The 27,889-nt window shown below is 43.0% G+C and overlaps 1 protein-coding gene across 6 annotated transcripts; it reads right to left on the bottom strand.

Moving 5' to 3' along the window:
• Positions 1–604: 604 nt before the first annotated feature.
• dgkzb (diacylglycerol kinase, zeta b) lies at positions 605–25,678 on the bottom strand. Of its 6 annotated transcripts, none has more exons than XM_029842038.1 (35): positions 25,513–25,671; positions 24,837–24,902; positions 23,989–24,750; positions 11,597–11,705; positions 10,764–10,859; positions 10,575–10,652; positions 10,451–10,507; positions 10,309–10,377; positions 10,142–10,213; positions 9,792–9,908; positions 9,510–9,584; positions 9,220–9,321; positions 8,934–9,016; positions 8,708–8,768; positions 8,517–8,630; positions 8,140–8,280; positions 7,993–8,071; positions 7,522–7,577; positions 7,295–7,357; positions 6,776–6,849; positions 6,584–6,695; positions 6,021–6,220; positions 5,764–5,864; positions 5,501–5,592; positions 5,302–5,371; positions 5,190–5,230; positions 4,785–4,978; positions 4,192–4,281; positions 3,482–3,550; positions 3,368–3,402; positions 3,152–3,195; positions 2,959–3,079; positions 2,262–2,298; positions 2,093–2,192; positions 605–1,308 (listed from the first exon to the last, which is right to left on the bottom strand). In XM_029842038.1, the coding sequence occupies exons 3-35, from the start codon at positions 24,153–24,155 to the stop codon at positions 1,192–1,194; spliced, it is 3,036 nt and encodes a 1,011-aa protein (XP_029697898.1). In that variant the 5' UTR covers positions 24,156–24,750; positions 24,837–24,902; positions 25,513–25,671; the 3' UTR covers positions 605–1,191. The 6 variants fall into 6 exon arrangements, with proteins under 6 accessions (XP_029697898.1, XP_029697900.1, XP_029697897.1 ...); XM_029842040.1 differs by having other exon boundaries at positions 23,989–24,747; XM_029842037.1 differs by having other exon boundaries at positions 24,837–25,678.
• Positions 25,679–27,889: the final 2,211 nt, after the last annotated feature.

Genomic DNA, 27,889 nt, shown 5'->3' with positions numbered 1-27,889 from the left:
TCAGATAAGAGGAGTGAATCTGGGTCAAAGGTCAGGGTGAAAGCAACTGAGCCTCATGGTGCAGGTCCAGGATGAAATGGTTCAGATTCCAGGTATTTTCAACTTGAGCTGAGTTGAGCAGGCTGGAAGTCATTTAGCGTGAATAAAACTACCAGAGCAGAGCTGTGGAGGGGGGGAAGAGGGGACAGAAACAGGGGAGAGGAGCATTAAGACAGGTGGAGCAAAGTGGAGTTGGTTCCGAGGAGGTGACCGGAGGCAGATCTGTGGAATTCTGCTCCTCGGCTCACCGAAAACGAGAAGGGAAAAGTCTAGCAGCGCTCTGATGGCTCAGTCATGCGTGGAGGCCATTGTTGAAGCCTACAGCTGGGAACAGAGAGGGAGGGGGAACCTTCCTGCCCCCTCCCGCTGGAATCTGACCACCACACCCAGGAGCAGCGAGCTTGGCTTCCAAAGTCCCGCTTGTGTAAAAACAAGGAGCCGGTCTAGGAACGTTGGTGTTGCGACACTTTGGTTAGCATTTTAACTGCTTCCTGCGCTGTGCATGGCGCCAGCGATGCAGCTTGAACACGAGAGGGTGGATAAATGATTCCATGAAGGGGGAAAGTGTGGTTGACGTGCTTTATTGCAGGTCACTCAAGTCAAAATAAAATTAAACACAGCAGGTAACGCATCCACTAGCATACATCAGCATTTCATTCTAACTGCTATATTCATGGATACGGATGCGACCGTTTAGACCGATTCTGGCTTCTGTCGCCATTTTTAAATATCCGGCGCCGGCGGATCTCCGGGGTCTCGGATGCACGAGGATGTCAGAAAGCCGCCGTATATTCTACGTCACAGACACGCTAAAGGCTCAACCCTATACTTAAATCATAAATAGATAAAATGGGTGACAGAAAACTTTAAATATGAATACTTATTTCAGTCAAAAACATACATCCAAAAGGTCATTATGAGCCGGATAAAGACACTTATCTACAACAGTTCTATAGAATATGGCAACAGCGTTTAGCTCATTGGTGTTGAGCTGCGGGTGGATGAAAACTATCGCTGGAAGCATCTGCTCTTCTTCTGTACATCGGTCCACATGAGCCCGTGGCGGCGATAATGTTTAAGTTGACAAGCGTCCAGTATTGAATCCTCTATAGTGTGTGTTTGCATCAGCAGGGGGGGTTTGACTGGAGGCTCTCAGACCGCTGTCTCCTGGTCCTCCCTCTGGATCATCTCATAATGTTGGCGGTTCTCCAGGTAATCGGCCAGTTCTTGGTCGTTGGCCTTCTCTGCATGCTGCTTTGGCGTTTTGCCCTGAAACCAAAAACACCAAAAAGGTTTGTTTGGAATCTGGGGGGGGGGGGGTGGCTTATTCCCATACTGCAGCCAACCACCAGATGGAGTATACGATTATTTGGCATTAGTTCTTCATTAGTTCTTACTGCCACATTGTCGCAGGACAGACAGACAGACAGACATACTGGGCTCCACACCAACACAGTCATGGAGTCTATTCATTAGCTGAAGGAGATGAAAAAACTCAGATTATGGGCTTCTTCTTGTTACCACTGGCTTCACCATAGCAACGATGAGCCGCAGCCTTTGTGTGTTTGGGAGCGAGGCCGGGGATCCAGCAGGGCTCCGTTTCTCAGTGACACACAACATTAATCACGTTACAGAAGTGGGTCAAACAGAGCAGGAGATCCATTTAAAATGTGCTGGGACAGCTCGGGCTGGTGGCCGTCACTGCGCCCCAGAACTAATCACAAAATGGCCTCATGCTGCAGGAAGTGGTTGCTACTGCTTCAGTGAACTCAAATCAAAGCCTGGAACCTTCGGACCACTTCTAGGAACTGCCTGAATTACAGAGTTCAGTAAAACATCTGGAATTTATGTGGTTTGGTCTTTAAGCTTCTGAAATCAATGTCTGATTATTCGACACAGACGGTTCTTGTGTGTTTTTACAGCAATCTCTCTATTTTGTCACGAGGAAGTCGAGCAGAATGGAATGAAAAACGGGGAGAAAGAGGGAGCTGACTCAGCAGAATGAGAGGAATTCTGTCAGTACAAAAGCCAGAGTGCTGACTGTGCATTTTACCTGCAGGTCAGTTTTCATGAGCGAAGCTCCAGCATCCACCAGGTAGTGACAGATACTCCTCTGACACGAGGAGGCAGCTTTATGGAGCGCCGTCTCACCTCTGAAAGGAACAACAACGTTAGCTACAGTACACGTCAGGACAGTGTGGGAAAAGTTGGACTGGACTCACGTCTCTCTCTCCGTGATGTCCAGGTGAGATGTGGGCACTAAAGCCGAGAGAAACATTTTGTCATCAGAGGATTCACCATGTTACCAACGCTACCACCACAAAAATGCATCTTTGTCAATATACCAGCAACCACGGAAATTATGGAAGGATGAGTTATGTGAGATTACATGTGGTTACCGTGGCAACCAGTGGGTACCAGCATTAGTCATACGCACACAGAAATACTGAGAAAACAAAGTGTAAAACTCAGAGAAGTTGTTTAAATTCCCCTTTAACAAGATGCATCAACACTAATCATTAGGAGTCAGTTAACCCTATATTATATGTCTCTGAACATCCCTTGTTTAAATGTTTTTTTTTTTTAATCAAATAAAGCTGTTATGATGATTACTGAACATTTAAAGTTTTTCTCCGTCTCCACAGAAGTAATGTCGGGCTGCCAGAGAGAAAGTTGTGCTCTAGCGCGACCAAGCGGCTAAACAAGCACACGCAAAAAAATCAATAATGTACAGAAAGAACAACACATCTTATAATAATGTTGAGTATAAAAGAAACAATGTGGCCTTACATATCGTGTGGACAGGGGTCCAAAAAGTTATGAGATGTAATATTAAAAGCTAAGATTTGGTTGAACTGAAGCACAAATGCAGCATATTTAAAAAGGTCAAAGGTTACTGAAAGTGTAGATGACTCTCACCGTTGTCAATGAGGTACTTGAGGATCTCCTTGCTGCCCGCCTCCACAGCGTGATGCAGCAGCGTGCAGCCAGCTGTGTCCTGCAGCAGGATGTCTGCTGCCTGCTGGTGGAGCTCCATCAGCTGGAACACAGATGTCAGGGTTTGATGGTAGCAGAGGCAGGAGGCTAACAAGGACTCTTAGGTTACACTCACCCTGTTCAGATTCTCAGTCTTCACACAGTTAATCAAATCTGCATCTAAGAAAGAGAAAAACAAAGGTTTTGCATTATTTTAATAATCAGATTATGTTAAAAGAGCATTAAAGTCAGCTATGGTTAAATAATATGACCTTTCAGCAGCAGATGGACCATCAGACTGAAGTGAGTCAGGATTTTAATCTCAAACATTCAGAACAAACGAAACATTTACCTTTTTCTGGATCATGTGAGGTAGCACTGGAAGAACTGTCAGACACAAGCAGAAGAACCTGTTAACACCGTGTAAGCACGGTTACACATGGACGCGCACACAAAGCAGCCATACCTAACGACTGGTCTGAAATCAGCCACCGTTGTGTTGGAGCGATGCACATTGAGAATCTTTGCCCCCCTCCTTCAGCAAGGACAAGACGGACAGAGACAAGAGTCACAGTATGAAGACGGACATGTGGTGTGATGAAGAGGAGCTGATAAAGTGGAGCTGCAGCTAACAGCTTTGTTATGGTCAAAATTACTTTATTAACAGAAACACACACACACACACACACACACACACAGGAAGATGCATGTACAGCATCACCACATAGACCTGTCGATCGAGACTATTGCTGCATTGATAAGCTATAATATGGTTTACACAAATCTGCTATGTAGGGCTGAATATGAATAATTTCCTATGGTAATCTAATAATCTGATGTAAAAAAAAAAAAAACTTCAGACTTTATGAAATATGACAACGAATGGAGACATTTACAACAGCTGATTTCAGGCTGAGGCATGAAGATAACTGCCTGGTTAATGGCCCAGTTTACCCAGTGGAGATGTAAATCACCAGTTTAACTAAAGGCAAGCTGAGCAGACAGATACTGACCATGTTTACTGATTTCATCTGTTTACGTATATCAGAAACCTTAAATACTTAATCTAAATGCATAGCTTTTATTTTATACACTTCATCATCGTTAATTATGTATTTTTAGTCTCCCATGTTTAATGAAATGAATTAAAAAGCTTTGATTCTTTGTGTGTGCTACCTGCAGAGAGCAGTCTTCGAGGAGCTCTGAGACAAAGCTTCAGCTACCGAACTGTCACTAGAGATCCGCTTCCTTTGAAAGTCTCTTACTCTGAAACATCCACAGAGGAGGAAGAGAAACATACAGGGACATGAGCATCTTTGAGAAGAAAAAAGTTAAAAATGCAGACAAAACTCTGACTTCATTCCACTTAATGGAGTTTTTGTCCATTTTCTAATTCCAAAGAGAACTAAATGTCAAATAATTCTGCTAAATGGTTTTTGTGTTTTCATGGCCACTTTATATTTTATTCAGAAGTTGAGTTCATAAGGTGAAAATCTTTTTTGTTTCCCTAAATCAAATAGATTTCTAATTATTATCGCTTTCTGATCATCTTCTGCTCGCTCCTGAAGAGGCAGACAGACAGAAACACAGTGCTCATCTCTTCAAAAGCAGCAAGATGCAGATAATAAAGATCAGCTGCCATCTGGCTTCATCACAGCTTCTTTATTAACGTTCATTCCGCCCTGAACAGGTTGTCATGGTACATGTAGTACCCGCTTCAGCCAGCAGGGTGTGCTCGTATTCATCTAATAATGGGCTTCCTGTCTTACCTGGGTGAGGTTGAGGAGGTGGGAGAGGACAGAGAGCTGGGAAAAGCAAAACGTCTCTGCTGGTCTTGGTGCTCCTCAGAGTCCACCAAGTCAGGCATGCTGGGGGACGTGCCCACCGTCTCTTTGACGACCAGCTCCGGGTCCAGGACATAAAGTTCCTCCTGGGAGATCTCAGTCACATAGTTCAGATGCTCCTACAGAAAAAGGACAACATGTCTATAAGATTGCTTTAAATGCTTGTCATTGATGTTGCCATGGTTACCACCAATACTGATAATGATGTAGGATTTATTTTGTTTTAGTGCTACTGCCATTGCTACAAATCCTGCCTATACTCAAAAATCAGGGTCACTGAGAATCTAAAAACATGATTTTATAATGATGATTGTCTGAGGAAGTTCACACCTGAGCACGGTCGATCCTGTAGAACCGGTCGGCAGTTGTACCTGTTACACAAAGAACAGGGCATCAGGGTCAGCAGGGACTGCAGAGGATCTGTGCAACATTTTTCACTCACAGTCAAGGAAACACCACTTCTTGGAAAGGCTCTGCGATGACAGACACTCCCTCTTCATCTCATCACAGTCCTGAGAGCACACAGTCAGAAACAGCTTAGTCATACCAACGCTTAACATGTCAGCTACTCTGCTGTGAATCCACGCTGACTGCAGGACTGATTTGAGCTTTGACACCGTTCTGTGACTGATACCATCTACCTGATCCAGATTGTTGTGCAGGCGCTCAATCAGCAGGCGACAGGTCTCCAGGTCACTGTCTCCAGGAACGGTGATCACTCCCAGTGGTGTCGCTGCAAACAATAAACATGATGACGATTCAATTAAGAGTGCTTTCATATACAGCCAGTAGTCGGCCCCGAGTGTTAACAAGCTCTCCTGTGAGCTGTTCGTCGATTTCTGGGTCTGATTGATCGTGATGAGGACATGATAGATGAGCTTTATTTAACCCTCCAGGGACTTACAGGCCTCCTTCAACTGGTCCTTGTCGTAGTGCAGAGCTTCATATGCCGCCATGCTGATGCGGTTAACTCGAATGTGCAGCTTCTCTGGGAGGGGCAGCTGACTGCAAACAAAAACACACACACACACACACACACACTTCATCTTTGATGTTGACCGATTGTGGGGAGCTATTCTTTTTTTCTCATTAAATCATGTCATTGTTAAAGGAAACCCTGCTGAATTGAAGAATATGAATGGTGAAGTGGTGTGTTTGTACTCGTTGAGGTGGGGCATGGATATCCTCCTCTTGGCCTTCTGCACCATGTTGGCCTGGTTTCTCAAATTGATGTGGATGATGGACGGTGCCAGCTTGCAGGGCTCTCCATCCACCTGCATGGGGATGGACTTGGAGGTGGTGAGCGTCACCTCTTTACACTGATGGAGCCGTTCGCCGTGGCCACCCACCTGCAGCGTGGCCTGGACACAAGACAACAGATCAACTCCGCTCAGGCGACTGTATTGTCACATTTCAGGGAAAGAATGCACTTCTGCTGAAATCCTTGAATTCAGAGGACATCCTGTGACACAGCAACTTGAGATAACTTATCAGTCAAATACTTCTGCTTGTGAACTATCAGATTAACACAACCAAAAACAGGAAAATAGATCCAAAACGTAAATAAAACCACTGATTGTGCTAAATTATAAGGCTGTATAATGTCCTCTCTTCTCCCCAGTTATGTTCTCATATGGTCTGATTTTGTTTGATGTCGTCTAGTGTAGGCATCTCTGGTGGCTGTTGGCAGCGTGTTTTGCGGCTAAGTAAAGCTGCAAGCTCACCAGGGACGTCATCGTGAAGCCGATGACCTCGATACAGCCATCATCATGGCGCTGTGGTTCAAAGTCCTGGTGCTCACTGGGGTGCCCCCAAGGCATGGTACCGGCGCAGTACCTGCAGCATGCTCACATGACTTCACTCCAGATTTTAAACTGAATAACCACATCAAGACTTTATTTGAGGCCTCAGCATACCTGGGGATGTTGAGGAAGAGCAGGCACTGTAGCTTCATCTCCTGGACTTTAGCTGTCAGGTCTGTTCCATCACACTGGGGAGAAACCACCAGAAAACATCTGATGTAGCAGATGCAGCAGCAGCAGTAGTAGCAGTAAAGCGCACAGAAACACAGCTTTTGATAAAGCTGTGCAACCTCATTAAAGCTGAAACCCTTTTACTCTGCTAATATTATCACACTTCCAGTTGAATATTCTTCACCATTCAGATCCAATGAATCAAACACTGTGTGTGACAGACATCAGGTTTGATCAGTGTCAGCTCAGAAGTGATTGATGCTCAGCGGGCTCCTCTACTAATCCTACTGCTGTTGTTGCAGGAAGTCCTTCTGTTGACAGAGATCCTCCTTCACTCCACAGTCTTAACTGACTCCATGACTTAAATCTGGTACATTTGGCACATCCTCAGTTTCTCAGAGAAACGCTCATCATCCATCCTCTACTGTTCAAATGTTGTTCTTAAAATGTGCGTCCACTCACCACCACTTTGATGTGCTTTGCGAGGTCTTTGGAGCTGCCACTCAGAAAATCTGAGAATGCTGTCTGAAGCACACAAAAACAAGACATACTGTATACCAAAAGAGAAGTTTCATGGTCAAACTATAATCTTTATTTATTTCGAATTTAAGGCTTAAACAATACTGTGAAATAAATCATGGCCACTGTAATATGAACAAACAGAAACCAGAACTTGGGGAAACACTCACCCCTGCATAGAACATCTTATTCCTGAAGCGACTGTTGAACTTTTCTGGGTTTGCCTCTGAAAAAGTAACAGATCATACAGTTTCTGCTTTATATAAACAAAACAAACTCACTGATATCTTTAGGAAAATAAAGTAGAAATGGGCAGAATAAACTTGGCCTGTCAACATTTCCCTCCATCACCTCATAAGATCTGATTCACTTTTATTGATGTCTGCAGACCATTCAGGTTACTGAGCAGCACAACAATAAGAATAGAACAAATAAAGTCAGAACTGTAAAGATAACGTGAAGTAATTAAGTACTGAGGACACACAACAATAACTTGATTTCTAATCTTATCCTGAAGATTCAAAGATAATAATTACGAACCCTGTTGTTAATATAACTAATTATTTCAATAAAAAAATGGGTCTCTCCCTCTAAACTAGTGCAGTTGGTCAGCAGCAAAAGTGTCTGTGGGGGTCACTGACCTCTGGATTCATGGAAGCCCAGAGTCACGTGAGCATCGAAGCCCAAACTGAAGTAGTTGTTGAACACATCGATGGGGAGCTGAGGAAGACGAAACATCAGCCTCAACAGTGTCAACCTGTCTCCATTAGGTCTGATTATTGACACACCTTGTCTGTCTGGTGTTCGTCCATGTCCTCCGGTCGGGCCTCAGGATTTGGCTCCACGTTCAGATTCCAACGGTCCAGCTGGACGATGTTTCCATCCTCTACATGTGAGAGGATCTTTGTTATTGGTTCATCAGTGTAACCCTGAGGGAGGAGTGAGAACCAACATTTTAGGTTGACCATTTAACCATATTTTATTAATATGGAGGATCTACTGTAATATCAGCTGTAAACAGCTGTTATACATGGATTCTGTAAGGCGCCTAGAAACAATTTTGATTGTAACAGATGCTATATAGATAAAGATTGATTTTTATTTTTTTTGTTAGATATTTAGTCTGCTGGGTCACTGTTTAGCCCAGCATTACAACAGAACATACCCCTCCCCAGTTAAGGGTCCTGGCTAGGTCGTTGCCAGTGCCCAGAGGTAGGATGCCAACAGGGGGCTGAGGATGGAGTTTCAGCTGATCCAACACTGATAAGATCCAGCCCACCTGAACACATTTACGTTTGGAGTGAGGGGTCAATCCGAATACACCTATTGTAAACCAGTAAGTCAAACTGGACTCACTGTCCCATCTCCTCCACATGCCAGAATCCTCAGGTTGGGCACTTTGGAGTAGAGTTCTAACCTAAAGAAGACAAAATCATCAAGCAGGGAGATAAAATCAAACATTCATTATAAAGCATAACACAAACAGTGATATTGATGTAAATAGGGCATAAATAAACCAAATGGAATTCAGAGCTCAGGGAATCAATCAAACTTGACCCTGGGTCAACATGGGGGAACTCACCCCTCACTGGGTCCTCCTTTGGTCAGGTCAAACACCTGCCGAGGGTTCAGATACCACATGAAAGACTGAATGATCTTGGCTCCCTTAGAATGGACAGAAAAACAGATGCAGCTGAGCCTGGATGGCAATTTTGTACTGGTTTCATCCTCAAATGTTAGAATGTGGTGCCGTTTCTTTCAGGGTTGAATATTTGATGATAAAATGAGAATCACCCCCTCATGTTTTTGATAATGATCAAAAACAGAATGTTGGTCTGAATTTACTTGTAGGAAGAAACAATAACTACCTGGTTTCCTCCACTTTTGGGGTTGACAAACACAAGCAGAGGCTTCATAAGCTGAGAGGGAAGCGGCTTCACCAGAAAGGGCTTCCAGCGGCCATCCTGAAGCTGTGAGACAAAGCAGAGAAACTAGGGTTTAGGTCAGCGGACAACAGCTCCTCACCAATGAACACAGGCACACATTACTATGATAATAAAAGATCTGCTCATCAATAGTGATTCTTTTACTTGATCTTATTTATGATAGTTTTAAAAGGAGACAATAAAAATAGGCTTTTGTATCATCAATTCCTCACCTCTGCACCCTTCTTGCTTGACTTGTTGCATTTCACAGATGTTCTTTTCTTCTTTTTACTGGATTTTAAAGATGTCTGGCAAACACCATCAGAGAGTGAGAACATTTTATTTTGTATGCATCCTGTTGTTTATGAAGAATTTGTGGACCTAAATATGGCTCTACAATGGAGTTTTCTTTGAATGAGAAGCATAAAACCTTCTGGTTTTAAGGAGTTTAAAAATGTACCTGTGACAGTAACATCAGTCTGTGTGCGTATGTGTGGGTGTGTAGTAATGTGTACCTGTGTCCTGCGGACCCTGATGATCCAGGTTGGAGGGATGATGACAGCAGCATGAGCCCCCAGAGAGCAGCATTCCTCAATCTGCTGCAGCATGAAACACGTCACCTTGTTGTGATACTGAAACACAAAAATAAAATGAATTACCTTGCAGGGCAAATAAGTAATTTAAATTTAAATAGAAAATGTAATAAATAAATTACAGCCTCATGTCAAAGCAAATATTTTTTGCAGGGTGCAGGGTTCTTAATCAAATGTATTCAGTGGTACCCAGCATTTTCTTAGGTGGTTCCATAGCCTGGAACTACTTCTGGAATCTTAGATTCTCTGTCATGGGTGAATGTGTGACTTACTGCCTGTTTGCACCACGAGCAGCTAATGGCAACAATTTCTTTGCTGTGAAATGCAAATTTCTGTTGAAATCCCTGTTGGTAGTAAGAGATTCAGTTAGCTTGCAGGAATTATTTAAAAAAACAAAAAAAACAGCTTCTAAGTGATTTTTCTGCAGCGGTAACCGAACCTTGCCACACTGTCGACACTTTCCTGTCTGGCGCCTCCTGTGGACCCAGTGATGCCGGACAACGTTGGACTGAAAAAACAATAAGCATGATGTTACTGCGAAATAAAATGTGCCCACAAAAGTTTGTAATAACACGACTGACCTCTCGAATGGCTCGAGATCCAGGTTCCCTAAATGATGGCTTGCACCTGAAATTAATCTGAACAGAGAGGAGAGACAGTGAGGGGAATAAAGGCCGGTGCTGATTCAAAAACGACCCATGTTACCTTCTCCAACTGCTCCATACACATGGTGTGAACTGAGATCTTACATCCAGCACATTTCTTCCTCGCTACCGACTTTTGCTGTAGCAAATGACACAAAATTATTATTTTTTACTTCATTAAAGGTCTCGTGAACCCAGACGCCAACCTGTCTGGGGTTTATATCTGACCATAGGGGATGCTATGACTCACCAGTGATTTGGCAAAGCAGTATTGCTCTCCGACATAACAGAAGTCTCCCGAGCCGCTGGTCTCAAACCAGATGTGCTCCCCAAACTGAGCGTTGTCCTGGGAAGCAAAGACATGGAATATTTTCTATACAGCAGTCCAGTGACGGTCCCAGTTTATTTGTACCCACCAAAAATGTGTTATAGCAAACAGTCGAGACATAATGCTACCAGCACAAGATGGACGTGTGCGCAGCAGATACAATTAAAAACACATTTTTGGAATGTGCTACCATGTTCTCGTCTTTATTTGGGTTTGTTTAACATCAGTTTAGATCAGGCATGGGCAAACTAAGGCCCGGGGGCCACACGCGGCCCGTTAAACGTTTTAATCCGGCCCGCCAAACTTGAAAAATTAAATGAATAAACCTTGTTAATGTTAAATTTTCACTGCAATTCTGGTGTTTTCCCACTAGAAAAAAGACAGTCAGGAGGAGAGTGACGGTGATATCCTGAAGGATAACAGAACTTTCAGTGCTTTAAAATAGAAATGGTTGTTAATTTTTTTTAAAAAGGCACATTTTATTCATTTGATTTTAAGTGTTTTAAGACTCATTCCAAAGTCAGATATTTTTTCATTTGAAATTAAAGCACATGTTTTCTCCATATCCCAAGATGTGTATTTTTTCTCCAATGACGTGAGGTTACCAAAGCACTCCATCCATCCATCTGCTCCTGGTCCGGCCCCTTTGTCAAATGTTAGAACCCATTGTGGCCCACGAATCAAAATGTTTGCCCACCCCTGGTTTAGATGGACCCTTCACCACTCAATAGGCATTTACTTGTGAGTTGACTTACAGTCCAGTCGATGGTGCTGCTGGGTTCCCGCAGCTGGTCAGTCTGTCCTGATGTGGGTAAGGTGGGCTGAGGCCCCACATGCTGCAGGCCTGTCTTTGTTATAGCTTTCCTGAAAACAAAATAACTTTTAAGAAGACCAATTTCACAGTAATTGTTTCACTTATTTATATTTGAGTGTATTCAGACTGACACTTGGGTGATTACTGATTCCTGAACAAAGCCCGGCTGGTTCTTTTAAGCTAATGATGTTCCTATTTTACAACAGACAAACAAATGTTTCACTTCCTTCTGGGGCTAAACAGCAATACTGGAACATATTCCCTATTCCTGTTTCAATAATACAAAATATAAGTCTTTAAATTTCAAGAAGGTCTTCAAAACATGTCAGTAGACTATTGTGGCTCTTTAATTTGTCCCCCTCAGGCTTCCAATACACACCAATCATTTAACCTTAGCAACGGAGCACTTCTGCTGCGAATGTCATTGTTACACAAGCTGCTAATGAGTTTCAGCTCCATGGAGTGTGGTTGTGCCTGGAGCAGAATTTTGGATATCTGGAGAATTATTTCTATTGTTGCTGAGCTCCTTTCATCCTTCCAACATGTTACTGGATGTAGTCGGTCTATCAATGTTGAAAAAACCCACAAAGATATAAATAATATCTAATGTCTAAATAGGCATTATGTAGTTGCAAAAACACTTTTTACAGTCTGTTTGCCAATGCAGAGAAAATGACATGAACATTTTTTTTACTTCATTAAAGGTCCCGTGAACCCACATGCCAACCTATCTGGGGTTTATATCTGACCATAGGGGATGCTATGACTCACCAGTGATTTGGTAAAGCAGTATTGCAGTGAGCAGTTTAGTTGAGAGTTTGAAATGTTGTAAAAACAGTCATAACAGCTGAAGTGATCAGCAATCATTAAAACAGGGAAAGACTCAATTCAGCTTAGACAAATTTCATTTTGATTAAATCTGTAAGCTATTGGGATTTCACCAGATGGTTATGGGAGCCTGGTTAAAAAGTGCAGACGCCACCACTAAGTTTTTTTGTAATGGGTGCAGCTGCACTGGAACCCTTGCAAGGAAGCCAAAAGTGCTAGAAAGGGCAGTGGAAAGACCTGCAGGCAAGTGGGAGAAAAAATTGTTTTAATTTTAGGCATCATGTAAGTCAGGGACTACATACAGCAGGAAGCCACTCCAGTTTTCCAGGTGAGAGTCATGGCCATGGGCTCCCAGGGAGCTGAGGCCTCCGGGACCCCTGTAAAAGGCCGTGTGGTTGAGGTAGTACACTGAACTCTTGCGGCTGGGCAGCGGGTGGCCTCTTCCTGGCCAGGGGCTCCCAGCTTTGGAGATAGTGGAGATCTTCCTCCTCTTCCTGTGAGTAGATGTATGAGAACGGTTGCAGAAAGCAGGTTCTCCCAGAATAACCTGAGAGGAGTTTCTGCGGAGGCAGCGAGGGGCCCTGATGAGGGCCCTAGAAGTCAAAGAGGGCAGAGGAGATTTTTTCACCACCTTTGTCTCTGAGGGAGATGAGGTAGAGGAGGGCCAATGGTCCCGATCTTGAGACAGCGATGTGTCGTCCTCCTCCTCCTTGGTCAGCTGCTCTGCTTCAGACAGCTGACTCTCTCCCGACAGGTTCTGGCTGTCAGTTGAGTAATCACTGCCGTCTGAGTGGAGGCTGCTGGAGCGTGAAAATGGTCTCCTGTTGGTGGCCCCGTCCCTCACTTCTACCTGCTGTTCACCCGGAAGTCCCATGCCCATGTCATTGTCCTCATCTTCCTCAGCCATTTGAATCAAACTGGCCAGCAGCATGGAGGGCCCCAGTAGGTGGGTGTCAATGGTGCGCAGCTTTGCCACCTTCTTCCTGCACACAACAAACCTCGGGTTGTGGTTGGGGGTGGTAGTGCTGGAACGCCTGCGAGTCTGTCCTGTCCACCTGCATCTTGTCGCCTTTGTGAGATGTACCCCACCTGTACAAGGCAGCCTGGCTGGGACCTGTACACTTGAGCACCGCCGCTGCATCAGGGTGGAGGATGGAAGCCCTACACTGGACCTCCGGCGTGCCTTGCTGGTCGGGACAGCCACACTGGGCCTCCGCTGACGACATGTCTTGTCTTTAGTGTCTGCCTGCAAACCAGTTTCCTTTCTCTTAAAGTGACGTCGGAAAAAAGTGTCCATATCGGAAGGAGGGAGGGAGCGGACTTCTGAATGCTGCCCTCCAGCTGTTGGGTGCAAAGAGGCATTAGCTTCGTGGGCAGAGAATTTACCGCCACATTTGGTAGCTGTTTAACAACGTATTCTGAGGAATAATTACAGATATTTGCATCTGTAATTATTCCTCAGAATACGTGAAGGTACATCTACAAATACAGATGATAAAGAGCCACCACACCAAACCCTTCATTAGACTGCCTGCTGCTCTGCTGGGCAGTGAAAATATAGATTCTGTAATCTCAGCAGGGGGTTTAATTGTAATGTCTAAATTAGATGGAGAAGATGGAATTCAGAAATTTTTTATGTGTAGATGATGCTAATAGGAAACTTTAAATACGCCTGTTTAAACTTTATTACAAACGTGTTACCTAAAAGAAGATAGTGATTAATGGTGTGGACTGTTCATTTATTTACACTAATAATTTGCTGTTGGCTGCTTTATCAACATGCCTATTATAATTTCTCAAACATATACATGAATTATAAAACAGACAGGAAACGTGTTGGGGTGGGGGGGCTCTCCACAGGGATCGCCACAAAACAACAGGAAGGAACAATAATTAAGGTCACACTACCTGTTGGCTTCACACCATTACAACAACATCGCAGCTATAATTAGTCAGTTACAGCATCATCTCATTTGTCTGTAAACAGCAGACAAAGGAACAGTCTCAGACTGAAATAAACAAAAAAACAAAAACAATCACACACACACACACACACAGACACACACATTTCCAGTAGCAGTAAAAGAATAGTGGAGCCACAGTTCCTGTGAAATAACAATTCAAGTTTTCCTGTTATCTTGATACATGCTCCATGTTAAGTATCGTTCACGCATGATGTGCGAGAAAACATGGAAATCTCTCATCCGTAACCAGTCTGTCCTCTGACTGGCCAGTGTCCAACAGCTTACTGGAACCTTTACCACCAGAAAACGTTAATGGCACTTAATTCCTAACACTTTATCGACTTCCTGAATGTCTATTTTATATTTATGCCTGAGAACAACCAGGCAAAAGGTTAAACATGCAGTTCTTTTCATCATGGAACATGATCTGTTGTTTGTATGTTGCTACTACACTGGCTGTTGCATCAAAACCTTTTGTAGAAATAACTACCTGAGAGGAGCAGATGAGATGTGGCAGAACCAGCTTCTTCAGCTACTCTGCAGGAAACATTGATCTGCGTTGCCTCGATAGCCTGAAACTGCACCCTGAAATCTCTAATTACTCCTTTCCCAGGGATAATTATGGAAAAAAGGTACCCGGAGGTGCAGCTCTGATTCCTAAGATCAATAAAAACATCCATCCATCCTCCACCACTTTCTTTTAACAAGGTCAGAGCCCATCACAGCAGGATTCAGACAGGTTACCAGCAGGACTAACACACAACAAAAAATACCCAATTCCACAAACATTCACACCTATTACAATTTAGAGACACCAATCCTTCCCAACTATGGGAGGATCTGGAGAGAGTCCACACAGACAGGAGGAGAACGTCCAAATGCCTCACAGAAAAGCCCCTGGACCCCAGGGGATTTAAACCTGGAACCTCACAGTGAGGCTGTACCACTGTACTGACCTCAAATAAAAACAACACTAAACTTTAACCACAGCGGCAATATCTGCCACCGTCTCTGTGGATGCAGAATAAAATCAAACAACATGATCAAACAGGGGGATAATGCTGTTGTTGGTTTGACAAACAGCAGCAGACGTGTTGTGTCAGCGACACATAATGAACACCAGGCGACAAACAGCTGCAACATGTGGACAAACACAGATAACCAATATACCCTTTATAGTGTGCGGCACCAAGAACACAAACAGCTGAGGCCACTAAAAGGATTAATCCTGGGGGAGCTTGATGGAGCCAAAGGGTCGGAATGAATGTTTTTTTAACTGACAGAAATGAAAAATAAAGAGAAATTAAAGAATAACCAGAAGATAATCTGAACTGTTGAGACTAAATTAAAAAAACCTTTAAGAATAAACTTATTTGCAGTAGTACGCCATGTCAAGGAAAAACCTCTGAAACTGACCTCAGATTAGAGTTCTAAATAGGGAATTGCCATGTTTACAACTCACAAATGCTATTTTCCCACCTCATTTCCTGTTCCTGTGTGCATTTTATGCCCGACTAGTTGTTTTAGATCTCTATGGTGCTTGTGTGAGCATTAGACACGAGACGAGCATTTCAGCACGGATTTCACCAACAGCTAAGACACACAGATAAAAGCAGGAAGCGTGGTGGCAATGTCTTTAAAATCTTCTGAAGGGATCTAGGTTCATTTGAATTCAGCAGTGAAAAGTAGGATGAGTATCGCATCAAATCCGTCTGACGTGAGTTCACCCAAACACTGTGATCAGGGTGCAATCACAGAGCTGATCGTGATCTCACATTAACATTTCTACAGATCCATCACTGTCAAACACAAACATCTTCAATAAAAGGCTACTTTTGTGATTAATTAAAAAGAGTTTCCACCTTTGCAAAACTCAATCAATCACCACAGAAATAACCGACAAAGGGTTTTAAGTAAAACTACTGTTTTACTTGCTGGATTGATTCGGTTTGAACTCTTGAAATGTTATCAATTAAGCAAAGAGACGCTTTGTTATCAGCAGGTCAAATCTTAAGGTTAAAAACACAGAGGGAAGATTTTTACAGTTAGGTATGATACAACCTGTGAAGGAGTGTTCACGGACGTCTGTCCTGGAAGGATGGAGGAAAAATACTGAGAAGGAACGAAGGCGAGAGAGGGGGGAGGGACAGAGAGAGAGAGAGACTAAGCTGCCGTTTTAAGAGCTGAGTTTTAAAATAACTCAGCTCAGCTTCACACGCGTAGCTAAATCTCAGCGCTGCCGCACAACAGTGTTTCAGCTGCCGTCCGTCAACAGAACACTTGTTTTAGGAGAGCGCACATCCTTTTGTGGATGCTCACTTCAATCCAGCTCGTTGTGATGATGAATGGAGCCGCCAGCCCACTCCAGCATCACAGAATACTCTTCATTATCACTTCAAAGCTGTGCAACTGCTGTATTATGGATTTGATAACAGGACGGGAGGCTGCATGTTAAACAAATGTGGGATCCGAACCATTGAACCACTGAATGAAAGCTCCATCATGACTAATGTACAGAATCAAACACACTTGACGTTGTTTCCAAATGGGACTGTGGTTTATCTGCTACTAGAGAGCAAACAGCACAACTCATTTACGATGGCAGACGTACAAACTTTTGCGGATTTTATTTCTACTTCAAAACTAATCAGATCTTTAAAAAGAAACTGTCTGACCAACAAACACTGTATAATTAATGATTCATAAAGCAACACGATTAACCAAAGTAAATATTTATTTTTCATAAACGTCTAGCAACTAATTTCGATGATTTTCTTACCCGTGTGTTTTTCCATTTAATAATTTATTTTTGTCTAACAGTTTGACTCTATTGCTGAAGGTGCAGCAACCTCACTGAGAATCACACTTGATTCTGTTGCCCCCCTGAAAAAGAAAATAGTAAATCAGCGGAGGTGTGCCCCCTGGTATAATTCACATATCAGGACCCTCAAGCAGAAAGCGCACAGACTAGAAAGGAAGTGGCATTCTTGTAAAATAGATAGCTATCATGGAGCCTGGAAAGACTGTCTATTAGTTTACAAAAAGGCCCTTCGCAAGGCTAGAACGGCTTATTTTTCTTCTTTAATTGAGGAAAATAAGAACAACCCCAGGTTTCTTTTCAGCACTGTGGCCAAATTAACCAAGAGTCACAGTGTTTTAGATCCACGTATCCCTTCTTCCCTTAGTGGTGAAGACTTCATGAGCTTCTTCACTGATAAAGTTCTAGCTATCAGAGAGAAAGCTAACCAGGCCATCCCAACAACTGGACCATCACCAGATGTGCTGACTGTGGGAACATACAGGTTCTCCAACGAGCCCTTAAGCTCCTTCAGCCCTATATATTTTTCTGAGGCGTCATCGCTAATTCAGAAATCCAAGACCACCACGTGTCTTTTAGATCCCATCCCAACACACCTGTTGAAGGATGTTTTACCATTGATAGGCAGTTCTATCCTGGACCAGATCAATGGTTCTTTAGTGTCAGGTTATGTACCCCGGTCCTACAAGGTGGCAGTGATTAAGCCGTTGCTTAAAAAACCATCACTGGATCCTGATGTCTTAGCAAATTATAGGCCGATATCCAACCTTCCTTTTATCTCTAAAATTCTTGAGAAGGTGGTGGTGACTCAGTTACTGGAGCACCTGCAGAGGAACAGCCTGTTTGAGATGTTTCAGTCAGGCTTTAGAGCTCATCACAGTACAAAAATAGCACTTCTTAAAGTTACTAATGATCTTCTCATACTGACGCGGCATGATGCTGAAAAGTTAGTCCATGCATTTGTTACTTCCAGGCTGGACTATTGTAATTCTTTATTATCAGGGTGTCCAAAAAACTCTTTAAGAAGCCTCCAGCTGATCCAAAATGCTGCAGCCAGAGTTCTGACAGGTATTGACAAAAGAGATCACATAACTCCTGTAATGGCGTCTCTTCATTGGCTGTCCGATAAATTTAGAATAATTTTTAAAACCCTTCTTTTGACCTACAAGGTCCTCAGAAGCCTAGCTCCATCCTACCTGGAGGAGCTAGTGATACCTCACCAGCCCAATAGACCGCTCCGCTCTCAGAATGCTGGTCTACTTGTGGTTCCCAGAGTTTCTAGGAGTAGAATGGGGGGCCGAGCATTTAGCTACCAGGCCCCCCTGCTATGGAACCAGCTCCCTGTCCAGGTACGGGAGGCTGACTCCATCGCTACTTTTAAGATCAGACTTAAAACCTACCTTTCTGAAAAAGCTTATTGTTACTAATTCTGTAGTTCTAGTTACTATCATAGACAGAGAAATTATTATACTTAGGGGGTTGTCTAATCATTAGGTTAATATCTTAGCCGTGCTGCTATAGGCTGAGGATGCTGGGGTCCAGAAACATGATCGTCTGGTCTGGTCTGGTCTGGTCTGGTCTCCTCTCCTTCTCATCAAGTAGACTACCGGTAGTTATGCTGATTCTTGTGTAGTTGTTCTGCTTCCATCCCCCCTTCTGTATTCATTTACAGGTATCACCGCTTTCAGGCTGCCTGATGACTTCCGGCCCCGCTGACCCACTCGGCCGGCGGCTTGCATAAATAGTGTATTTTTGTATGTGTTTCTGTGCTCTGTGCCTCTCCTCTCCCCCCCCCACAGCAGTGATGGACCTGCTGTAGACATTTCAAGTATTTTAGATAAATATTGTACTCAATGCTCTATTCTGAGGTATTGTACAGTATCAGAGAATAAGAGCAGAAAAGAATCAAGTATGTATAAACCTGTTGAACTGTATTCTCAAATGAAAAGTGCCTGAGAGTTTCCACCTACAGAACACGTCAGCTGCTGGCCCAGGTGGCCTTTATATCATTTATGAGATGACATGTTGAACTTTGTTCTGCTGTCACTGAAATTAGAGCTCTGAGACTGACAAACAGAAGACAGACAGCCTGAATTATTAATGGGTTTACTTTCCATCACTGTTTGACAAACTGATCAGAACAATGTCAGGCTCTCACCTCAGCATTACCCAGGGCTGCTGGGCTCAGCCTGAGAAAAGGAAATCAATACTATGGATTCCACATGGGCTGATATGAGTCTTACTTTTATATGTCCATCATACAGCTGATGCTAATGCTAATGCTAGCAGTCCCAGGAGCCAAAGTGTTCAGCTCTTCTGAGGTTATGTTGGAAAATTTGGCATCAACACATTTGACTCACACTCTGCTGCTGCTTGACTCTCAAAAAAACACGCATGTTGACAAACATATATAGCAGTTGTTGTGATGCTAATAGATTCTGATTACTGTGGGAAAGATATTTCAAGGGAGAAGAATGTTCACTTTTTGAAGAAGTGAACATTTAAAGCACAGAAAAGAGTCTGAAAGATTACATAAACAGCTGCTTTGATGATGCTCCACTTTCACAGCGGGGGAAAGTTACCCAGGTGAGAGTGAGAGATCAGCTTTCCAAGAGAGACGGACAATAAGTAAACTAATTAATTAATTCAGTCAAGGAGTCAGCAGGGCAGCAGACAAATCTGCGTCATCAGTGTGATCAGAACAACGTCCCTGCTGCCATCCTGCTCATAACCCCACTGATAATATACCTGCATCTGATCACGTCAAATCTTTAGCTCCTCGGAGAACCTCCACTGGTGTCACTCTGCTGCCATCTGGCGGTGAAAAGAGTTTATAACATCTTTACGACAACAGGGAACACTGGTGTGACAATTTTCCATTTTAGAGATTTAAAACATTACACAGGCAGATTTTCTGACTCAAAACAGGCTTTTTGTTGCTACTGTAGCAGGACAAAATATCCCATCTTATTTTGAACTATGCTCATTAATGCGCTCAGCTCCAATCTATATTTGGAAGATTAATAATGACCATTGAACTGCTGCAAAAACTAGTCACACTTTTTCAAAGGCATTAAAAATGAATAGGCAGTGATGTCCATGAAACACAGACACAACCAATGAGAAGTGTTAGAAGTTTTTGAGATGTTTAAAATTAAATTATTTCTTCCATTTATCAACCATGAAAATAGATGGACAGTGTAAAAAAAACTGCTTTTTGGAGGCATTTAGGAAAGAGAGAACTGACTCTTCCTAATATCAGCAAGTCCAGGGTGCTGAAGACACGGTTTCACCTTCAGGGAGCTTTCCATCTTTAAGGCTTTCTCATCCACCTCCATATGGCCTCTGACTCTTCTGTCGTGTTTCCTTCCTAATGAACCATTACTCCAGTTTCTCCTCCTCTTGTTCTTGCTGCTCCTCTTTTTTTTTTTTTTATCATTTTCTTGCCCCTCCTGCTCCTCCTTGAGAGCAACTGTCCCTTCTGGACCAGACTATTTATAGAAACAGGGCAAGTGACTAACAAAGATAGACCAGGAAATGGGTCTGTGTAATCCCTGGGTACGCACGCACGCACGCACGCACGCACGCACGCACGCACGCACACACACACACACAGATGTTCACCCAGTCACAGTTCTTTGAGGTTTTACACATTTTTTCCTCACCTCAGAGGGTCCAACAGTGGCTGATGTACTAACCCAGATCTGTATATAGCTGCAAAAACCCACTAAATATATCATGTTCAGACTGTTTAAACCACAGCTACATACTTAGAGCTGGTTAGTTAGTTATTGGTACTAAAATAAGTGGAGCATCAACTCACTAATCAGACTAGTGCACAAAGAAAAACAGATTTTGATGCATATAGGCCACAATTCATTTAGACCATCTGCAAAGTCCTGTCAATTACTGCAGTCTGAATAAAGAAAGACTGAAAAACTGTGTCACATGTGTATCTATGTGAACCCGAAGTCTCTTCAGTTGTGACCACTGTACATCATCTCAGTCTAACAGCCGGAAAATTAACATTCAAGCACAGATTCTGTATGTGTCAACAGGTGACACCCACGTATACTGCCACCCAGTACAAGTGTTTAAATGAAGTCAGACACTACTAAAAACACCATCGTGGTGATCTGTACACACAAGGCAAGCACTCTGAGCATTAATGCTCTGTTGGCATTCACACACATTACTTTGACATGTTCCACATTGGGAAATGTTGTAAAGTAAATGTGATTTTTGAAAGATGAAGAGACCTGAGGTGATTGTTAGCTGTTTAGAGAACATCAATTCGTCCATTAGTGAGACACTAACGCTGTTTTAGCAGATAGACGTGCTGCACCTCTGTGTTACCTGCTGAATCACTGGATTCTGGTTAGAATGTTTATTCTTTCTTGGTTACATCTTACACCAGTCAGGAGTGAAACAGCCATGATTGGATATAGGCCGTTTTAATCTAAATTTAGACAAGCTGCAAGCAGACAGATCTTACAGAGCCAAATGTCTTTCTGGGGAAATGTTTGAAAGATCTGAGGAGCATTTTAAGGAAACTGTGTTGCAAATAAAGATGTTTGAATAATGCTTAAAAAGCAGATAATGGCTGATATAAACATCTCTGTATATGAATGATAAATTGATCCTCATCATCAGCAGTTTTTGGGGGCAGAAACAACAATTAACACATAGCGAAGCCAGCCAGCATTCCCAGAAGTCATGTGACTAAGATCAGCTCCATTTGCATTTGCATATCACCGCAAACACGTCCCTGACTGATAATTAGTCATCAGTCCCAGTAACCCTTCATATCCTTTGACAATTGAACTGGTTCTTGCTGGCATCCTGTCAGTTGGGGTCATTTCACATGGCCAGAGTTCCATGTTCCAATGTTGTCTGTAGCCACAGATTCAACAGTTGGGCACCCTGGGCCTCTGCAGGCATGCAAATTTACTATCTGACTAGGTGTCAAGGACTGGCTGGCTTTGCCATGTACACTGCAGTATCTGATGCATGGAAGACGTGTTAAGCATGTAAATATGATACAGTTATACTAGTTAAACTAGACATGTCTGCTGTTCTACTACTATTTGCATATTTTATAAAGTGTCTAGCTTTGACACACTGCATAGCAGTGTTATCATTTAAAGCCTTTGACGTTTTTAGGAGAGGCAAGGCGACTCCTCAGAGATCCAAAGATTGAATCTTCTCCTGTGCAGTGAAATATTCCCACCAGACTCCAAAATTGAGCGCATTTTAATTAATTGCTCTGCCAATCCATTAATAGCAGCTATAATTAGAGCACCATGGGAGATCACTGAGAGATTAATCTAACCACCTGACTGAACCTGAATCTACCTTTTTATTCACAGTGGAGCATGTTTGAAGGTCTGACATTGGCTTTCACACCGCCGATGCTTTGGTGAGCTGTGGTGGGCACAGTCTTTTATCACAAACCCTGATTTCACTTTTACACATCAGTTACACAAACTGGACTTATTAATCGGGAATGTTTACACTATTTTAATCATCTGACCTCTTACATACTAATGGACCCAAGGAACTGTGGATGCCCATCTGAGCCGGACAGGCCTGAACGTGCTCGGCTACCCCTGCAGGACCCTGCAGACGGTGACTAACACACACAGCAACGCTACTCAGAGAGACAGGAAGCCAGTTGGACCTCCTGTTGGAAACATCACCTCAGTGACGATGTGTTTACAAGCAGCGTGTGTGGAAGCTCACTCCTCTGAGATAAAACTTCCTGATCTGTGGGGAAAATATTACACTTGTACTTCATTCAGTTACTGATATCAACAAAATTTGCTTTGATGCTCAGCACCTTCACAACCAGCATAGAGAGTTTACAGGGACACCTTGTTACAGGGACAAGAACCGTTTTTCCTCTCCATAGTTAAAAATATGTAAACGAGACAGATGAGCTCAATTTAAGTTCTCTAATTTGCTGTTGAGTGAAAATCATCCAGATATCCCAAGCAGAAAAATATTCCCTTGAGATGAACAGAGTAAAGGACTGCATGGATGGAGCTTATTTGAGGGACTGTACATTTTCAGATCACACACACGCGAGCGCATACACACGCACGCACACACACACACACACTTTTCCTTTAGATGAAACACATCACAAGCAGTGAGAACACCTGGAACTGTAGTTGTAGGTTCTTTTCCAGTGTAGGTTTCACTATCTGATGAAGTGTTTTCTGACCTCATAGTTTCTGTTTATTTCTGCGTGATCATCCAGCTGTTTGAATTGAAGGTCAAATTCCTGCTGCTTGAGCTCTTTTGTCACTGCCCAGAAAACTACCAAGATGTGAGGAGAGTTGAACTTTGCATCCCTGGAATGGCGGCGGTGTTTATGATTCACTTTATTATCAATAGCACTAAAGCATAAACTAACATTTATTATCACCCTCTGTGAGTGATCACATCACTGTGTCTTATCTTTTCATCCGAATTTTCCAATTTACAAAGTGTCTGTCTGGACCAGTGTGAATCTCAGGGGAAAACTTATTTTTACAGCGCTGATCCTGTTGTTCAACAGCAGCGTCATCACATCCTGTTTTCAGATGTAATGTTCAGAGACCACCTCTCATCTGGAAACAGACACTTCACTTCCTGTACTACAGCAGAAGGTGGAGTTTTCATTGGATGAGCTGCTCCGTGTGCTAGTGAGGGAACCTGGAGAACTGAAAATATGCTCACCTTCTGCAGAAGATCCTCAGGCCGGTGAAGGTTCTGCTGCCGTGGTGACAGCGAGGGACAGCGGCTGCAGGCGGCAGCTCAGTGTTGGACGATGTGGATGTGACTGATGTGGAGGCAAAGGTTCCCTCTCCGCCGTCAGGCTGCTCGTCCTCGGGCTGCTGATCCATGACAGATCCTCTCGGCTGCTCCGCTCACAGGCAGGGACTGTCATGGTCCTCCTCAGAGTAGTCCATCCTGATGGCTTGAGCTTCTCCTCACGGGTTGAGAGTAACAGCGGACCACACAGGAAGCGCAGCTTCAGCTTCAGTTCACAGCAGGAAACAGCAGCACAACACAGGCAGCTCCTCCAGGTCAGGAAGGAGGTGGTGGAGGTGGAGAAATTAGGAGGTTCTGCTCTCTAAACTGACTTCCTTCCTCCTACTAATGCACCCAGTTTGACAAAGCCTCTGTCCTCCTTATACCGACCCCCACAAAGCATGCTTTGCACCAAATCCAGAAATGACAACCTCTGACAGGAAGCATCAAGGAAGGAGTTGCTCCTCTCCTCCTCACTCCAGCTGCACTGACCTGTTGTCTCTTAACTTTACTTCTCCTGGAGTCTCTGAAACTCTGCTCACGTCTCTTCTACTTTTATCTGAGCGCTGTGGCTCTCCCTCTCTTTTTTTCCTATGTCCCACCCACTCCCGGGTGTTCCTGTGCTGATTGGCTGGCTGGAAGAGGTGAGCACTTGGCCGCCTGCTGGCGTTTCTGAGACTGCAGCTGCTAAAAAAAAAAGAGGAGGAAATGAACTAATTTTCTCCTCTCCGGGGCCGCCGAAGCAGCAGAAACACAGGACGGACCAGACTTACTGGAACACAGCCTCTTCTTCTTTAATCATGGCAGCAGCAAAGAGGAAAGCACGGCCTCATTGTTACCTGAAAAAGTCAATTGAGGTTTCACTGTTGTAACTGCAGCCTGCCTCTCACTTGGATCACATTTCTAAAACGCTACTCTGCAATGTGCTCTCCACCCACATAGGTTTTACATAAAGATGGTAAGGCAACCCACACTGACAAGAGAGACAGAAAGATTTTTGCTGCAGAGGTTACATGGCCGCATCGAGACCCACGCAGAACCCTTCACCGAATGCACGTGGTAGGCTGATCCCCCGGGTTCCTGCTCCAAGGGGCAACAAGCATGAGCCAGGGCAAGGTTATTTTTGACAGCAAATTAAAATATGACGTTCGGCAGCCAAAAGCAGGAACTAAAATCAATTTAGTCAGATGATTTTTTTTTGGCTACAAATTGGCAGGTTTACCATGAAATTTAGACAGATTCCTGGAAATCAAACAGATCAGATGAGCTAGTTTTTTTCTGCATTGTTATTAACTTAATGTTGCCTGACATTAAAGGGCCACTGATCTATACTCCCTAAATTACCTTAAATATTATAGCTGCTAAGAGCATTAAGTGCCAAGAAACCAAAACAAAGCCTTGTATCTACCTTTACAAGACTGTTTCCCCCCTTTCCACCCGTTACGGTACCTCTGTAGGTTGATGGTGCTGTGATTCTCGTCCTGAATGCGTCATCTTTATACTGGTTCCTCACAGAAAAGCTCCAGAAACCTCACCAGTACCAAGATGGCACAAACTCAATGAGACCCGTTTAAAGGTCAATTCAAATCACAAAGCTGAGTTTGCCTCCTGACATCCACCTACCACCATTGCAAGAAAACAACCAGTAAATTTAAAAAAAAAAAAAAAACAACCCATAATTATTAATCATCACTTTTGAATTGATCCAAGTAGTTTGTTTGGTTGATACGTTAGGCTTGAACTCTTAAAAATAAAAATAATTGGCTGTATTTGTCAGACACAAAGGGTATTTATGGTATATGCATCTCAATACAGACCTTTCTGGCTATTCTCTGATGAAAGATTGGAAAATCTATCCCTGATAGGCTAACTGCTAACTAGCTAGCACTGCAAAGGAAAAAAAAAATAGACTGTTAACAAACTTGCTAATGTTTCCTTCCTATATTTAGCACTTTACCTGGAAGGTTGTTTAATTTATATATATTTTTGTCTGTATCATTTCTATTTGTTTAAAAAAATAACTGTAACCATTCTTTGATTCTTAATTAAATGGATGCTAAACTAAGTTGGTGACTATAACTGTTAGCATGATGGTAGCGCTGGCTTAGTTAAATGGCGATAGCGTGGCTAAAATAGAAAATATTACATTCACTTTTCCAATTCTGAGAAGAAGGCCGTAATTAAAGCACAACTTTTTGAACATTTTGGCGCATCCTCGGTCATCTTTTTTGTGTGGGGTGTTATTTCCGTTTCCGGCTCACCTGAGCTGGTTTGCGGCGTTTCTGTCCGTCCTGCAGCAGCTTCCTGCGGTACTTGTGCTGCTGAATCTGATTATCTAACACTGCGGAGGCCAAATTTACTGCTGCGTCGGCTCACAACGATTTAACCTGTTATTCCCTCAACGTGTCCGGCGATATGTCGCTCAGATGTTTGACTACGTACAAAAGCGCTGAGGATTTAAATGTATACGCTCTAAACTCTGTTACATGTTTTCTTAATTAACCGGTACTTAAAAAAAACAACTACTTACTTTTTGAGTGCACCTGTTTTGGAAAACATAACTTTAGCAATAATTACGTTTTTTGTTGTTAGATCAATACGTGGTGCACAAATTTAAAGCCACAGGAGAACTTATGACCTTGTACCTGTATATTTAGATACTCTTAAACAGCTGGAGGGTGTAAAAACATTTTTATCATTGTGTCTTACAGAATTTTGGCTCATGTACTTGTTGCAGTTCAAAAGGGAGCAAGTGTGTTTTAACTTTGCGTGACCTCACTGGTTCCGTCTCACTCACACAGGGAGCCCACATGCTGAAAGGCCTGCTGAGAAATGATTCAGGTAGCAGAACATTGTGTTACATCACAAATGAGCTCATCACTCTCGCACACATTCGATAGATACAAGTGAAATAACAACAAAAGTCTTATGTCACACTGAGAATGTGCAGTTCCGAACACTCGGCAAAATAACACCTCAGAAACAACATGGAATAAATCATGACTTTAACATAAAGGCCTATATCTGTATCAGGGTTGATAGTTGACAAACACAATGAAGTCTGAGCCATGTAAATGCCATTGTCCGTTCTGAAATAAGGGGTTAATGTTAGATGAGTGAATCAATGAATCACAAAAAATGACATGAAACATGGCCTCGGTGCCTCTAATCGCATCAGCCTGGTTGTTTTCTGGCTGAGAGCCTCTCTGATCGGCCTGCTGCTGCTGCTGCCAGTTACCCACTGTAATAACTGGTCTGGAGGTTACTGTAATCTCATTACTTTTCCCAGCAACACAGATGCACTGTGAACTCCTTTTAGATCTTCAGGAAGCACATCACAGATCTGAACTGATGAAAATGTGGAAAAAATCAATGAGGACAGGTGCAACACAAACTGAAGAAAAAGCAAACGGGTTTGGAAGACACAGAGGAGTCAAAAAGTCCTGCAGAGTCCACTGCAGAGCTTACTCAGGAGTTTTCGGTTCCCATCTTGTGCATCTGCTTCAAGTCAACAGACAAATGTGAGTGGATCTTGAGTGAAATGTCAGAAACCTTCAACCAGTCCAACATAGGAAGTGATGAATGAGGAGCAGTAAAAGAAACGTAGTGAGGAAAAGTCATGTATTTGCCAAAAAATAAAGTTTAGACTAACAAAATGAACTCAATAAATATTACAGAAGTATAAAAGGGTATTAAAGTTCACTAATTAGAAAAAAAAAAAAGTTTCAGCATTTTCCAGCAGTTTTACCAAGAAGCTACAAGTGAAAATGTGGTTAAATAACCTTTAAATTGTACTTAATCAGAGACTCTGGAGGGGGACGATGGA

Source organism: Takifugu rubripes, chromosome 9, assembly GCF_901000725.2.
Source record: "Takifugu rubripes chromosome 9, fTakRub1.2, whole genome shotgun sequence".
In the NCBI taxonomy this organism is placed as follows: domain Eukaryota; kingdom Metazoa; phylum Chordata; class Actinopteri; order Tetraodontiformes; family Tetraodontidae; genus Takifugu; species Takifugu rubripes.
This window is presented reverse-complemented; position numbering and strand designations above follow the sequence as displayed.